The following is a 14,509-nucleotide window of genomic DNA, read 5'->3' on the forward strand; positions in this document are numbered from 1 at the left end:
GTCTTGTATTTAAAAAATCTTTTGAGGCTTGACTGTGAGCAAGGCACAATACAGATGTACCCCTTGCTCTTGAGTGCCTTACAGTCTCTCAGGAAGACACAAGTCATGTAGCCACTGACCTATCATGCAAGGAATAAAGTGATAAAAGCCAGCAGAAAACTCCTGAGAGAGAAATCCATCCCCATGGATACAGCTCCTCCTGGGGAAATGGAGGCATGACCTCTAGAGGCAGGGAGGACTGTCTGCACTGAGTTTAGAGGACAGCTGTGTGCTGGAGGCTGCCAGTGCTCAACAAATCGTGCTTGCACTTTTCACTGTGCTCAGGTGAAGTACACCTGCCAGGGCCTGCATCTGTACCTGAAGGTTTCCCCATCCTAAGTGTGGAAGGCCACTTTGCCCACATGTGTGGTCATCTGGAAGTGCTGGAAATTACCCACCACCTCCACCCAGGGCAGCCCTCTACTCATTACCAATGGGTATCTACACACCACTCCCTTGGCTTTCAGATGTGATGACCCTCGCATGTTTTGCACCATTTCCCAGGATTTCCACAGTGATGTCACCACTTGATGCCATTACCACTGTTCCCTGTGCTTCCCAGTGAACCACAGGATGGTGAGTCCTTCTCTCAGGCTCTGTTTCTGAGAGCTGGAGTGCAAAGAGCCCCAGACCAGCTGGATATGGCGGCCACAATTCAGATCAGCAATAGTGAAGACTTGAGTGCAGGCCGTGCCATGAGCTGGAGACAGGGGACAGGTGGCAGATGGTGGAGGAAGAGGCCCTGGACAGCATCGAGGCTCACACAGGCCCACCAGGAGGGTGTGCTAGCCCACCCTACCTGGTACACTGCTCCAACCCCCAGCTCAGTCATGCATTCCACATGTGTTTACTGAGCACCATAGTATGCCAGGCCCTGGTCTAGAGGCCTAGGGTATATCAGAAACCAAAAGACAAAAAAGTGCCCCTGTTGGCTCTTACATTCTAGTAGATAAATACAGATACTAAATAATCAATCATAGTGTACAAACAGAAATCATAAACCAGGGTGGAAGGTGATTGGTGTTTTGGAAAAACAGTAGAGCAGAGCAAGGATCGCTGGGAGGGCTGGAGAGAAGGCCCAGCCTTATAGCCCACTGGGAGAAGATAGGTACAAAGTGAGGAAGGAAAGAACCATCTAAAATTGTTTCCAAAATAAGAGAGTCAAGACAATGAACAAGAAGGTATACTAACAAGAATAAGAGAAGATCACTCAAGACCAAATGAAGCAGCGGTTCTCCAAGGGCGGTTCCTGGACCAGCAGCATCAGCAGAAATGCAGTCTTGGGCTCCACCCCAGATCGGCCAAGTCAGAAGCTCTGAGGGAGGGGTTCCGTTTTAAGGAGCCCTGCAGGAGGTTCCAGAGGATTCAGACACATGCTCAGGTTCAAATACAGCTAGAAGGAAATGCCCTCCTGTGCTGGGAAGAGCTCACCTAGTGCAGGCGGGACCAGAAAGGAACCACACCTGCAACCTGAAGCGAAACCTCAGAACTCAACAGAGAATAAGAAAATCGCCAAAGCACTCGGGGAAAAATGGAAAAGAAAAAGAAGGCCGGGCGAATCCCAGCACTTTGGGAGGCCGAGGTGGGAGGATCATGAGGTCAGGAGTTCGAGACCAGCCTGACCAATGTGGTGAAACCCCGTCTCTACTAAAAATACAAAAAAAAATTAGTCGAGCATGGTGGCATGTGCCTGTAATCCCAGCTACTCAGGAGGGCTGAGGCAGGAGAATCGCTTCAACCCGGGAGACGGAGGTTGCAGTGAGCCGAGATCACACCACTGCACTCCAGCCTGGGTGACAGAGCGAGACTCTATCTCAAAAAAAAAAAAAAAAAAAAAAAAGGAAAAAAGAAAAAGAAATGGTCCATGAAAGAAAACACATTATTTGACATCAGCCTTCTCATCAGTAACAACGTATGCAAGAAAGCAAAGGCTGGATATCTCCAGAGTTCTACAGGACAACAGTTTAGAGCCTAGAAATCTATGTCTAGGTGAGGCATCATTCAACTTGCGGAAGGGAAAGGCATTTCTGGTCATGCAAGCATGACCTTCTCAGAAAAAGACACAACTCAAAACAAAACACTCCCGTGATAACTGAATCCAACAGTACTGGGAATCAGAGGTGAAGATGAGAAAAAATCAACAAAAACTCATGGCATCCAAGTAGGTTTTGGTTGTAAAAATGTATAACAATAAAAAAAAAAATTCAGATGCAATCCAGGTGGGCAGTGGTGTGGGAATCTGGGTAACCTGAGAGGACAGGAAATAGAAATAACAGATTGCTGGGTATTTTGGGGGATAGAGGGAGGAGATAGCTATTAATTAACATAAGACATTAATAGAAGATATAGGCTTTAGTATGTGAGGTGAAAAAGTAAGACTATTTGAAGAATACAAATAGTCTATATCAATTCCAAAATATTAAGGGAAAAAGTAGATCAAAGAAAACTTAATCAACTAATAATTGACGAGAGAGAGACTAGAAATCCCAATGAATCATTATAAATGGAACATATAAAATAAGTCAGTACAAATTTATTAGTAACCTTAATGAATGTGAATAGATTGAATTCTCCCATTAAAAGACAAAGACTTTTGATTGAATAAAAGAAAAAAAAGTGAAATCCAGCTTTGTTGTTTACAAGAGACAAACATGAAGTGTCACCAAAAGGCTGAATTTAGGGAAAAAATACCAGATATTCATCAGATGCAGCAGAATGAATCGGGTATATCAGTTGTAAAGTCATATATAATATAATTTGAAGTGAAAAGGTTCAAAAAGGTATATTTTTTATTGGTGAAGGACGAAATCTGCCAAACACATATTAGTCCCTTCACCACGCGGCTGTAAATAGAAGACAAAACTGGTGGAAATCCGAGGAGAAGCTGACGAAGCCACAGCCATGGGGGATGAGGGCCTGGATGGAGGCCAGGGCATGAGGACTTGCAGGACGGATGAGAAGGAAAGCAGACAAGGGCGTGACACCCCGACACACACACGCGGGACGGGAGGCGGCGATTTCAACAATGAAGTAAAACATTTGTGACATAACATTTTTGGGAAAGCCAGACCCTGGAGAAAGAAGGTAGACATCCCAATTATTTTCTTCCACCTCACAAATTTCATTATTTCATGATACTTGAACACAGTAGGAGCCCCACAGAGACAAGTCACAGGCTTGGCTTCAGACCTTACGATATGAACTATGTGGACAGGCGTAAGGCCAGTGGCAGAGGCAAGCAGGCTTTGCAGGAAGGTGACAGGAGGGTGCTGGGCCTCACCAAGGCCAGCAGAACGAAGTGGCCTGAAATTCCCACAGGCACGGCCTGAGAAACTCAGCCCTTCCTTCTCAGGCTCCAAGCCCAGCTTTGTGTGACCACCACACCTGGGACATTCCTCTACCCCCTTTTGTGTTCTCTCTCTCTTCTCTCCCTCATCTCTCCTTCCTTCTCTTTCCCATTTATTCATTCCCTCCCTACCATTCATTCCTTCCCATTCATTCCCTTCCTCCCTCTCCCTCCCTTCCTCCCTCTCCCTCCCTTCCTCCCTTCCTCCCTTCCTCTTTTCCTCCCTTCCATCCTTTCTTCCACTCAGTTGAATTCTATGAACCAATTTTAACCACAAGAGAACATCATCATCCAAGTTAATCACGACAAACCTCAAATAGAACCCAACTACCAGAACTCAGAGAGGGACAACCGCTCATGGAGAGTTTGATGGTGGTTCTCCCGGGGACTCAGGAGAGGGCCTGTGCCTGAGCTGCATGCTGAGCATCCTTAAGTCAATCACAGTTCCGGAAAAATGATTGCACTTGATCCATACCTTTTACTCTCTCTGCCTCTTTCTTCACTTTTTCACTGTTGAGCTGTTCATAATTTCCTCTGAAAAGGGAGAGTTAGGAGGCATTCAGAGGATCTGAAGGGTAAACCCATTAGTCATTCTGTTTCTAAGCACCTGTAATGTCAAATATAATTCAGGGAAAGGCTGACTCCGACTTCTCTGGTTTTCAAGTTTATCATCTCTGCTCTCTGTATCTCCTCTTGCTGAATATACACAAGAGTCAGCTGAGAACTTGATAGGCTCACTCAATGCATGTTCAATCCCATGGAAGGTACATAGTACATGTCTGAGTCTCTCATTGTAATCTGCATTTTGTCTGATGATAGCAACACAAATGTACTCTGCATTGTGCAATAGATATGTGTGCAAATTAATTTTTCTTGGCAAATTATTTGTTTGCGAATGATTTACCTAGCATTTAAGAAATTTTAGTGAGATAGCAAAAGTCACCAAAAAATGTAACCATCACAAGTTGGTGTTTTCCTTCATAGGCTTTTCCTAAATTGAGAAACACTGGCCTCAGGTGTTCCAGTATGACACAGAAGGATGTTAGAACTGTGTGTGCTTGTGGGTGTGTGTCTTGTGGGTGTGTGTTGTGTGTGTTTGTGGATGCATATCTCTGTGTCATGCATGTGTGTGTTTATGTGTGTGTGTGTGTGTGTGTGTTGGGGGAACAGCCATGGTTGTTCATATCGAGGAATAATTTCCAAGTGTATGTTGTTAATGACTAGACTTCTAACAGGATCAGCTGCATTTAACCCTAAATAATGGATATTTATTGCAAGTGTCCTGTACCATTAGCATAACAGAGCAGAACCCTTTGTTCTTCTTAAGTCCTGTGCCTTTGCCACAGCCTTTTGCACAATCTTAAAAGCAGGCTGACTCAGAATTGACCACCATCTGCTGTTCCTGACTTGGAATCACCATGAGATTTGTGCAGCCAAACAACCAGCGATCTGATCTGCCTGTCCAATTAGTTAAATAAACTGAAAGGGCTTTGCTGACAAAGTAGTGATAAATGCTCCAATGATAATTATAGAACAGTGTTTTCACATCGCATCCATTGGACATGTTTAATTCTGCGCCAGGCATCACCCATGTAATTTACAAGATGCAGGGAATTAAAGAGTGATGAGGGGGCCATGGATGAGTGGACTCAGCTGCCATGGACACTGGGTGCAGTGCAGCCCAGCCCTCTGTATTCCATGTCCCCAAGGGCAGCACGCTGAGGGGCAGGGTACACATTTGCTGAGGTAATGAAGGAAGGCAGAGCCCAGCGCCCCCTGTCGCCTCCAGCAGGTGCAGGTGCAGAAACTCAGCCACAAGGTACCTCCTTTTTAGCAACTCTTTGAAAGGGGAGATGGATAAATGTAATGACCTTGAAAGCAAGTTCTGCCAGGTATTTCGAGTTGTCGTGAAATATATTAAAACAAGTTCACAATCAATGTGTTTAAGAGTTTATTAGGATAGGCACATAACAGAAAGCTCAAAGGACAACAAAGCTGCACCTTCCTAAAGGCTGACCCTCAAAGCACCATTTTGTTAGAACTCAGAGGAGAAGCTCGATCTCTGAGCCTTCCCTCCTCACAGTCTGGGAAACATGCACAGGATGAAGGTAAATCCTGCATAGAAATCTTGTAATTCCAGAATTAGTCAAACAAATTTGAAATACACACATTTAAAAATACTTACATTCTCATTTAGCGTTCATGAAGTGATTACTGACATTTACAATTACATCTGACATCACAGAGCAAGCCTTTGCAGGGATCTAATTCAAGCTTAAGCCAAATCTATGCAAAGAACTTCAGCCCAGAGGAATAGTGGGCAAAATCTGCTGAAAAGAACTGCTTGCCACCTTGCAGATAAGAGCAACAGCACAATAAAGGGATTCCAGAGCTTCTACCTAAAATAGAAGGGCATTATCTACAAGAACAGACCAAAACACAATTTATTTTTAAACAAGCCCTTCAGTGAGTATTTGTCTCAGGAATCTAGTATGAAAATAGTGTCTTTGATTAGTGAATATATGGAGAATTCGGATTATCATCTCCATTTTTAGTTGAGAAAATGCACAAACCATATAGATTTAAGCCATGGGTTTTGCAGCCGAAGTAGAGACAGATGTTTTCTGGGATCATATCTCAGATTCCCAAGCTAAAGCTATTGTTCAAGGTGATGGAAATATGTAGGGGGCATTAAACCATTTTGCAGCTGCTAGAAAGCTGTGTTTTCCTGTTTTCCTGATTTAGACAATGGAGAAGCTAAGAAGAGAAATAATAGGAAAGGCTTTCCTATGTTAGTTTTAAAAAGACTGTGTTATTTTTAATTCAATTTTTTTTTGTCAAATCTCATCTCTGTTCTCCTAGTTGTCACAGAAATATTTATAGGAATAAAGGTTGAAACAAAAGTACCTAATGATCATCTCCATCCATCGAAAGATTGCTCAGGGATAAGACACTCAAACAAGGGCTTGTGATGAGGATGGAAAAGACAAAGCAACTTGAAGAGAAAAAAAAATTCTTTTAAACTCAGTTCATCCTGCAAAATGGACATAACACATGCAAATAAAGGTTTGACTTTTAAATTCCACTTTTTTGCCTGATCGCAGGGAAGATGGCATGAGGCTGGCCCTTCCTGAAGCCTTGCTCCTCCACCACTGACTAACAGACAGGCCTCCAGGTGGCCTTGCAAGGCCGACAGTGACCGCAGCCCACTTCCCCACATCCTTAATCAGAGCCTCATGCAGTTCATCCCCACATTACCCAAACATAACATCGTAGTGCTACACATAGATGTGTTGCATCATGATGCTATGGCAATGACGATGACGCTTAGGTGTGTGGGCCACCGAAGGCAGAGACCAGATGTGGTTGGTCTTGCCTGGAAGCCAAGCTGTTGAGCAGGGGTGGAGTCCCTCTACAGAGGATGCTCACCAAGTTCTAATGCATTGTCGATAACTGTCCTGCCCTGGTTTTTCTGCATTCCTCAGATTATCTGTGGGAATTGTCCTCCTGCATCCTTTCTCAAATGACAAAGAAGAAAGAAAGAGCAGTGATGGCACCTGAAATTCAGGAATGAGTAGGCATGGCGAGCTGCGTGTGTGAGATGTTCTCTCTTTACATTGTCTGCTTTGAGATGTGGGATGAGGGGAGGGAGAGAGTTGGTCCTGAATATATTCAGGTTTTTCCAAGAGTCTCCCAGAATTATTGACCTATCTGGACAACAAATCTTCACTGTCTTGGTGTCCATCTCCAAGTGAAAACTTCCCCCGTCCCCATGGCCCTGGCTTGTTCTGCTGCTGAACAGGTCACCTGGGCAGAAACACTGTGTCTAGAGAGAAGTTAGCAGGTGGCAGGGTGCACTTCTCCCCATACTGTGACCCCTGGATTCCCCACTGTGCCACGCCCGAGCAAGCTGGGGCCCCTCAGGACAAGGACGATTTGTTAATGGCCCCTTGGCCGGTGGGCATTTGTTTACCCACTACTGTAGCCCCAAGATCCCCCAAACAAGAATTTCCATGCTTCAAAGTAACAGCAAAAATAAACAGGAGAATAAAGCACGTGTTTGAGCCCAGTGGTTTCCATCAGATGCACCACCTGAGCTGTCTGGTTGGATTGCTGGCTCTCCCCCCGCGGTGGGAGTGGTGTGCAAGAGAAAGCACCACCCAGCAGGAGAGGGACCCAGCCTGCCAGGGAAGGTTTTGAGGAACTGGATTCTTTATCACCCATTTCTCCCCTTGTGGGTTCCACAGAGGGGTTCCATGCCCTCCCTGTTGTTGAGAACGGGGCTGCATTCAGAGACCAGACGATGGGCCTGGGCTGTGAGAGCAATCAGAACACTGTGAAAATAGGAGGGCTCGTTGGATCCCAGGAATCATACACAGACTGCGTTGGGGCTGTGGGAAGCCAAGGACAGAAATGTCTCCTTCACCCCAAATGATAAGGGCAAGGATTTTCAAGGCCCAGAGGGAGAAATGTTGCATTTGCATTTATTTAAGTGCTGATGTTGGTCAGCAGCACATCCAGCCATGTCTTTAGAATCCTCTGAATGGCCAGACAGATGGCTGCTCTCCGCACCACAGACTGCCCAGCTTCACACATCACCTAGAGTCTCGTGGCCAAGGAAGTTTTGCCAAATGGACACAGCCTTTGTCTCCCTTAAGTGTTAAACACCAGAGTTCCAACTGAAAACTGGAGACCACGAGATGACTTTAAAAAGAAGTTCCAAATGCCCCACCGAGCCGCACAAAACCTCCATCTTTCCTTTCACTTCCCCTGCCCCTTGAGTTTTCTATTAAAAACAATCTGAACCATAGCATCTATATTTCAAAACTGGCAAGAGTATTAACCCTGCACCTTGTGGCCCTTCAACCGCTCCAGAGTGTCACCTCAGAGACCGATGCATTGCTAAGGCAAAACCAGAAACACCCTTTCTCTGAGGCTTTGGGGCCTTGGAGGGAGACACATTTCCTCTGTCTGTTCTCCTGCACAGCGGTGGCAAAAAGCCCACAGGAGACATGAGGCCTCCCAGAGATACTCAGGTAACTTCTAGTGACTCTGACCATCGGTGACCCCCAGGAATGTGTTCCAGTGCCCCAGGCAGAATGGTGCCGTGTCTGTGTGTGTGTGTGTGTGTGAGAGAGAGAGAGAGAGAGAGAGAGAAAGAGAGTGCACACTATCGACTACATTATCATAGGGAGAAATATTTGCAAATGTAACTTTTAAAATGAGGATATAATTTAAATGGCTTTGAGCAGTTTTTGCTGTAAAAATGATTTTAGTTAGTCGTCTTTTTCCCTCTTCCTTCCCTCCTTACCCCCAATTTTAAGGAAAAGAGACACAGAACAAAAGTTCCTTGAGCAAACTGCCTGACTAGCTCCCTACTTGGTGTGTGCGCCACCCACACTTCAGGATTTAAAATCTCAGGATGCTGCATCAACTGTGGACTATGAACTGTGCTAAAATGCTTTAAAACGACAGCTTTCAAAACACAGTGCATCATCTCCCGTTCACACATCCTTTAGGAAACAGCCTGATGGAACTTTCTGCAGGGCTTCCTGTGTCTGAGCTCGGAGCACTGGCATTCCGGGCAGGATGAAGTGGAGGTGGGGCCACAGGCAGGGTGTCTGAGGCCTGCCCTGGCTCAAAGACAGGTTGTCCTTGAATTTGCTTCCTTGTTAGTGTTGATCACATCCGTAGTCAAGTGTGTGGTAACCTCAGTACATTTGGATGAATTAATTCAAGTATCTGTGAACAAATCCCTGGCCTCTCTCGCCCTAGCCCCGTAGATTATGTGACTTCACAAACACCTGTAACGCACTTCAAGCAACTTTTCTCATATTTTTCAAGCTTCCTTTGCAAATAAACCCAAGGCTATTAGAAATGTAAGAACTAAAGAGGCACTTCCTGCCTCCTTGCCACCTAAGAGGTTAATTGCACTTCTGGCCATTCTGGAGGATGTCAACAGTATCACATTTAGCAAGACTTGTGCTGGCGAAATGGAGGAATGCAAATGTAAAGAAATGTTTCCAGTACGGAACATGTTCCCTTTGACCAAAAAACCAGATCTTCTTACCTAATTGAATAATTAATTGATTTAGTTTTCATCCTAGGAAGAGAAACAAATCATTTCAATCCTAATCAGCATGAGCAGCTCACCTTTTCCTCTTAGATGGTGGAAGTGAGCAGAGAAGATATTCAGGGGAGCCCCTTAGCCTCGGCCTCCTCACACCCTGATCCGGAATTGGTCACATTGGAATTTGAAAAGGGAGGGGGAGTAACAATCATTACAGAGTCACGAAATCCCCACCGTGGCACGCCAACACACAGCTTCCACTTCAGGAACATCACACACCCGTAGAAAATACCTGCATGTTCCAAGGGGCCTTTAAGGAGGAGACTTACAATTGTTTGCTAAGATTCCAGTCCAGTCTTTCAGAAAGATGTGGGTGCCCCTTTGGAATGGGGAGTTCAAAGCTCTGAGGATGGTGGCCGGTGACTCTAGTGTCTCTAGGGCCACCTCACTTTCAGCAGTCTGTCCCAGGTGTCGGACTATGGGAAACAAAACAGACAGCGTTGGAAGCCACGGCGCCTCTGTGCCTGCACGTCCCGACCTTGGGAGAGAGCCCCACGTGCGGCCGTGCTGAAGACGGGCAGTATGCTCTAAGGGGGCCCGAGTGCCTGAAGTGGGGGGAGGTTGAGGGGTCAGCTGCAAGGACCAGGGTGTGTCTGCCCACAGGAAACCTGGGCCTGCTCTTGCTGCCACCTCTTTGTACTGTAGTCAGTGCCCCCATGCCTGCCCATCCCCTCCCCCGGTCACTCAGGGCCCCCTTTACCTGTACTGGTTCTCCATGGCCCTGCTCTCAGCTCGCTCTGGAACCCAGGAGTAACTGTCTGCCGCATTCTGGGGCTGCTTCTCCTTCTTCTCCTCCCTCTTCGCTCTCCGCTTGCGATAGACCAGTAGCCCCAGAGCCAGGGCCAGCAGGAGTAGGATAGCCACCACGGTGCCTAGGATGTAGAATAAAAGCAGCTTTTGCCCGTCAGTGCCATCGTTGTTTTGTGCGGCCACGGAGGAGTCCCCACCTGCAGGCTCCTGGGGGCCAGAGGCAGCTGTGGCGTGATGGATGCTGGGCTCCCTCCAGACGCCTGGGGACCCACTGGGGGCCAGCATCTTGAGTGGGGCAGATGTGATGGGGGCGTCAGATGACAGCGAAGGTCTACTTGTGGTGGGTGTAGCCTTGGGGGTGCCCTCGGGGCCCCTCGTGGGACTGGCTGTTGCAGCCGGGGGCACGGTGCTCCCTTCTTTCTCTCCTTTGTCCTCCTCATCGGGGGGCCCAGATGGTGGTCCCAGAGACACAGGCCCCATGGTGCAAGAGACCCCATTTGGGGCCAGCACCCAGCCTGGCAGGCAGCCACAGTGGAAGGACCCTTGTGTGTTGAAGCACAAGCTGTCGCAGAGGGGGCCCCCCGGGCCCACACACTCGTCTACGTCCTGGCACTGAGTCCCGTCCTCCCCGGCCAGGACGTAGCCCTCCTTACAGGAGCAGTGAAATGAGCCATCTGTGTTGGTGCAGCCCTGGGCGCAAGGTGAGCGACCCAGAGCACACTCATCCACATCCTGACAGGCCCCCTCTCCAGGACTGCCCGGCTCATAGCCAACCCAGCATTCGCAGCGGAAGCCCCCAGGGGTGTTGACACACTCCTGGGCACAGGGGGAGTCCTGGCATTCATCCACGTCCACACAGTCCAGCTGACTCGAGTCCAGCTGGTACCCTTGAGGGCAGCGGCACGTGTAGTTTTTCCCATGGGGTCCCAGGATGCACGTGGCCCCCCCACGACATGGGCTGGAGCTGCAAGGGTTTCGAGAGGCACAGGTCACCAGGTCATCCAGCAGCCGGAATCCTGGCCGGCAGCCGCAGAGGAAGGAGCCATCCTCCCCTTCAAAGCAGTCCTGGTGGCAGCCCCCATTGTTGAAGCTGCAGCCATACTTGGGGCTGACACAGAGGGGGCCCGAGCTGCCCCAGTCGAACACATCGGGGGCCTTCTCCTTGCACAGGAAATAATGACTCTGACTCTCGTCCTTGTCGCCTTCCCCACAGGCTACATTGGCCGCAGAGGCAAAGGGCACAGCCTCCAAGGAGGAACTGGTGGTCTGGAAGGGGGTGGTGTAGGTCACCTGACCTGGGCCCCCCAGGGCCAGAGGCCGGCACATGCCTTTGAAGCTGAACTTGCACACGAAGCCCTCAATGTTACTTCCGGGGGAGCCTGGGCTCCCACAGGGGCCCTCAGACCACTTGGGGAGGCGGCTGGGAAGGAGCGGCTGGGACAGGTCCAGCAGCAGAGACACACAGCGCTTGGAGATGCACGAGTTCCGGAGCTCCTTGTGCCAGTTAGAGTAAGGCGTGTCCTCCCCCCCGCCCACCCAGCTGAAGCCCTTCAGCGGCAGACTAGGGTCCAGGCACTTGCCCTTCTCTCGCTGGAGCCCAATCCAGAACTTGCCCATCCTCGCCGTCAGGGCTGCCTCCCGCCTCAGGAGCTGGGCCAGTACTCGCTGGACGTGCTGGGCCTCCTCCTCGCTCTTCACAGTGGCCAGGTTGCCCCCGTTCTGGTTGCAGTGGTTCTGAGCCTCGGCAGCGCTCAGCTTGCCCGAGTGGGCCGTGTAGCAGGCGGTCCCCAAGCAGACCACCGCCTCCGTGTCAGCTCCCGTCCCCGCCCCGGGCTGGGTCAGGAGCAGCAGCAGCAGCAGGCCCATGGAGGTGGCCATCCTGGTCTCTGTGTGGCCCTCTGCGGGAGGCGAGAAGCCCAGCGGCGACAGGAGCTTCTATCTCGGCTCCCAGCTGGGCCCCGAGGGGAGCTGAGGGGTGAGCTGCAGCCACTCCGGCGCAGAGAAGGACACAAAGGCTGCGGGCTTTCCACGTCCCCCTGACCCAAGGCGCATCCTGTACTGTTGTACTTCTTATTTCTCACCGGATGTTGGGGCTTCCTGCAATGAATAGTTCTCTGACTCCTGCTGCCTTCATCACGGTGCTGTTGTTCATAAAAGGAGTCAGGCAGCTCTGCCGGGTCCCTGGCTCAGCACTGTGGAAACTCAGCGACGGGGGGAAGACGTTACAGCCCCGAGATACTGCCGGCTTGATTTTGGCTCCATTCTCTTTCTCATGGCATGAGGAGCCTCGGAGGCATGCCATGGAGTGAGCAGGGGCTTTGGGGGCTAGGAACTCGAGGAAGCTCCCTTAGTAACCCATAATAAAATTCCACTTTGGTTTGCAAACCACCAAAAGAGAAAAAAAATTCTGAGACTTAAGACACAAGGCCATGGATGGTTATAATTTTCAGCCTTTTTTAGAAGCAAACTGGACTTTCCTTTTGCCTAGCTCATGTTCTCTGTTGACTTTGGGAGCCTTTTTTCTTTTATCCTCCCATCGTGAACTTTAAATAGACAGGCATTTTTTAAATAGGATACGGGTCGTGGGAATGTCTGGGTTTTCAACATAATGCCAAGCTCCTCGATAATGTTAATCCAAATTGGGTGAAATTTGGCAGTTCTGGGGGTTTCATAGTGGAAATATTGCATTGTGAGGTGGCAGGGTCACAAAAAGCATCAGAAAGAAAATGAAAATGTGTCCAGCCTCGTGGCGCAGGGCTTGCAGGCTCACTTCCCCCGGCTCAGGATTCCTAGCAAGGGCCGGAAATCTGGGCAGGGAGCGGGAATCGAAGTCTGGGCAGGCCCTCCTGCGACACCGCGACTCGGCAAAAGCCAGGGACTCACAGTGTGCTTTTCCTGCAGCCACAGACCTTTGCTCATTGGTTGGGATCCCCCAGGAGGGGACCCTGAGACAGGATTTGGGGAGACTAGTTTATTTGGGAGGGGAAGTGAAACAGACAAGGAAGAAGCCAACCCATGATGACTTGCTGAGAAGGTGACCCTGGGCTGCTGGAGCCAGTGCCAGGAAACTCTGGGGGCCTGAGGGGACCACACCTCAGCACCATCTCAGCTGAGGGAGAGGCTCCACTGCTCTCCAAGTCCCCTGTCATTGGTAGCAGGCTGTATCTCTCACTTTGAGAGACTGACTATAAATTCTAGCCCTGCCCAGTGACCAGGGGTCTCTCTCACATAAAACTTGTTTCTATGGACAGACACCCTTGTGGCTCTCGTCTGACCCATGTCCAGTTTATTCCTATCAAGACAGCCACTTCCTAAGAGATCCCTGATGGGAGGAGAGTTGGGTTGGGGTGTGGGTCAGGGGAGATGCAGGAGGCAGCACAAGAAGACACAGGAAGCAACACAAGCACCGTGTCACTTACAGATCCCAGGGAGAGGGCAGTGCGCCCCACGGGGCCAGCAAAAAGTGGGGAGCTGTCTGGGTCACAAACACTCACCTGGAGGGGGGTGAAGGGAGAGAGAGAGACCTGGGTCCTAAGCCTTTATTGGGGTCCAGGACATTTCCCAAGCAGGTTTCCCAAGGGGACTTCTCACTGGTGGGTTTAGAGCAAACAGACACGGGCTCCGTGGGGTCCCTGTGGCTGAGAGGTGGGCATGGCAGCATGTCTGGGAAGTCCCTGTGGGGTGTGGAGTCACTGAGGCCATCAAATGGGCTGTACCTGCCTGTCCCACAGGGAAATGGTCACCAGGAGGCGGGTGTACAAGGCAGATATCTGGGTTGGCCGCATTGAGGAACTGGGAGGGGGTGGAGCCCTATACACCGTGTCAAGAGCAATAAACCCTGCTTCTGGTAGGAGAGGGTCCAAATTAGATTCAAAATGGATGCAATGCACAATTATAAGAATTCTCTACACAGCGGCAACTCTTTGGTGCTCTGCGCTGACCGTGAGGGCCCCAGGGGAAGAAGCACCACGGTGGAGAACACAGTGAACGCCTGTGGACCCGGCACCAGCGACCACCACAGTGGCCTCCATGGAGATGTTGAGGTGTCCCGGGGGCTAGGAGCTCTCTGGCTCCCCAAGGGACAAGGAGGCATCTCTGACTCCAGCTGGATACCTCCTAAGAATGTGCCTTAAGTCCTTGCATTTTAGCAAAGATATTTGAGACATTTTGGGAACTCTCCATAGAAGCCACCAGACCCTCCCTGTGCCCCTTCATTCATCCATCTGTTTGTCCATCCACCCATC

The 14,509-nt window shown here is 49.5% G+C and overlaps 1 protein-coding gene across 2 annotated transcripts; it reads right to left on the minus strand.

Annotated features, from left to right (window-relative positions):
- Positions 1 to 218: 218 nt before the first annotated feature.
- CD93 (CD93 molecule) lies at positions 219 to 12,377 on the minus strand. 2 transcript variants are annotated; one of them, XR_608986.5, is made up of 4 exons: positions 10,216 to 12,377; positions 9,785 to 9,931; positions 3,861 to 3,919; positions 219 to 3,110 (listed from the first exon to the last, which is right to left on the minus strand). XR_608986.5 is itself a non-coding variant. In XM_003829378.5 (2 exons), the coding sequence occupies exons 1-2, from the start codon at positions 12,141 to 12,143 to the stop codon at positions 9,907 to 9,909; spliced, it is 1,953 nt and encodes a 650-aa protein (XP_003829426.3). In that variant the 5' UTR covers positions 12,144 to 12,377; the 3' UTR covers positions 5,324 to 9,906. The 2 variants fall into 2 exon arrangements, 1 of the variants encoding a protein (XP_003829426.3); XM_003829378.5 differs by lacking the exons at positions 219 to 3,110; positions 3,861 to 3,919 and having other exon boundaries at positions 5,324 to 9,931.
- Positions 12,378 to 14,509: the final 2,132 nt, after the last annotated feature.

This window comes from Pan paniscus, chromosome 21 (genome assembly GCF_029289425.2).
Source record: "Pan paniscus chromosome 21, NHGRI_mPanPan1-v2.0_pri, whole genome shotgun sequence".
Lineage (NCBI taxonomy): Eukaryota > Metazoa > Chordata > Mammalia > Primates > Hominidae > Pan > Pan paniscus.

Excerpts from the sequence above, each read along its gene's own strand:
- CD93 (XM_003829378.5), bottom strand. The coding sequence starts at position 12,143 with ATGGCCACCTCCATGGGCCTGCTGCTGCTGCTGCTCCTGACCCAGCCC. Across the intron at positions 9,932-10,215 it reads GCCATGGAGAACCAGTACAG|TCCGACACCTGGGACAGACT; the intron begins GTAAAGGGGGCC and ends TGTTTCCCATAG.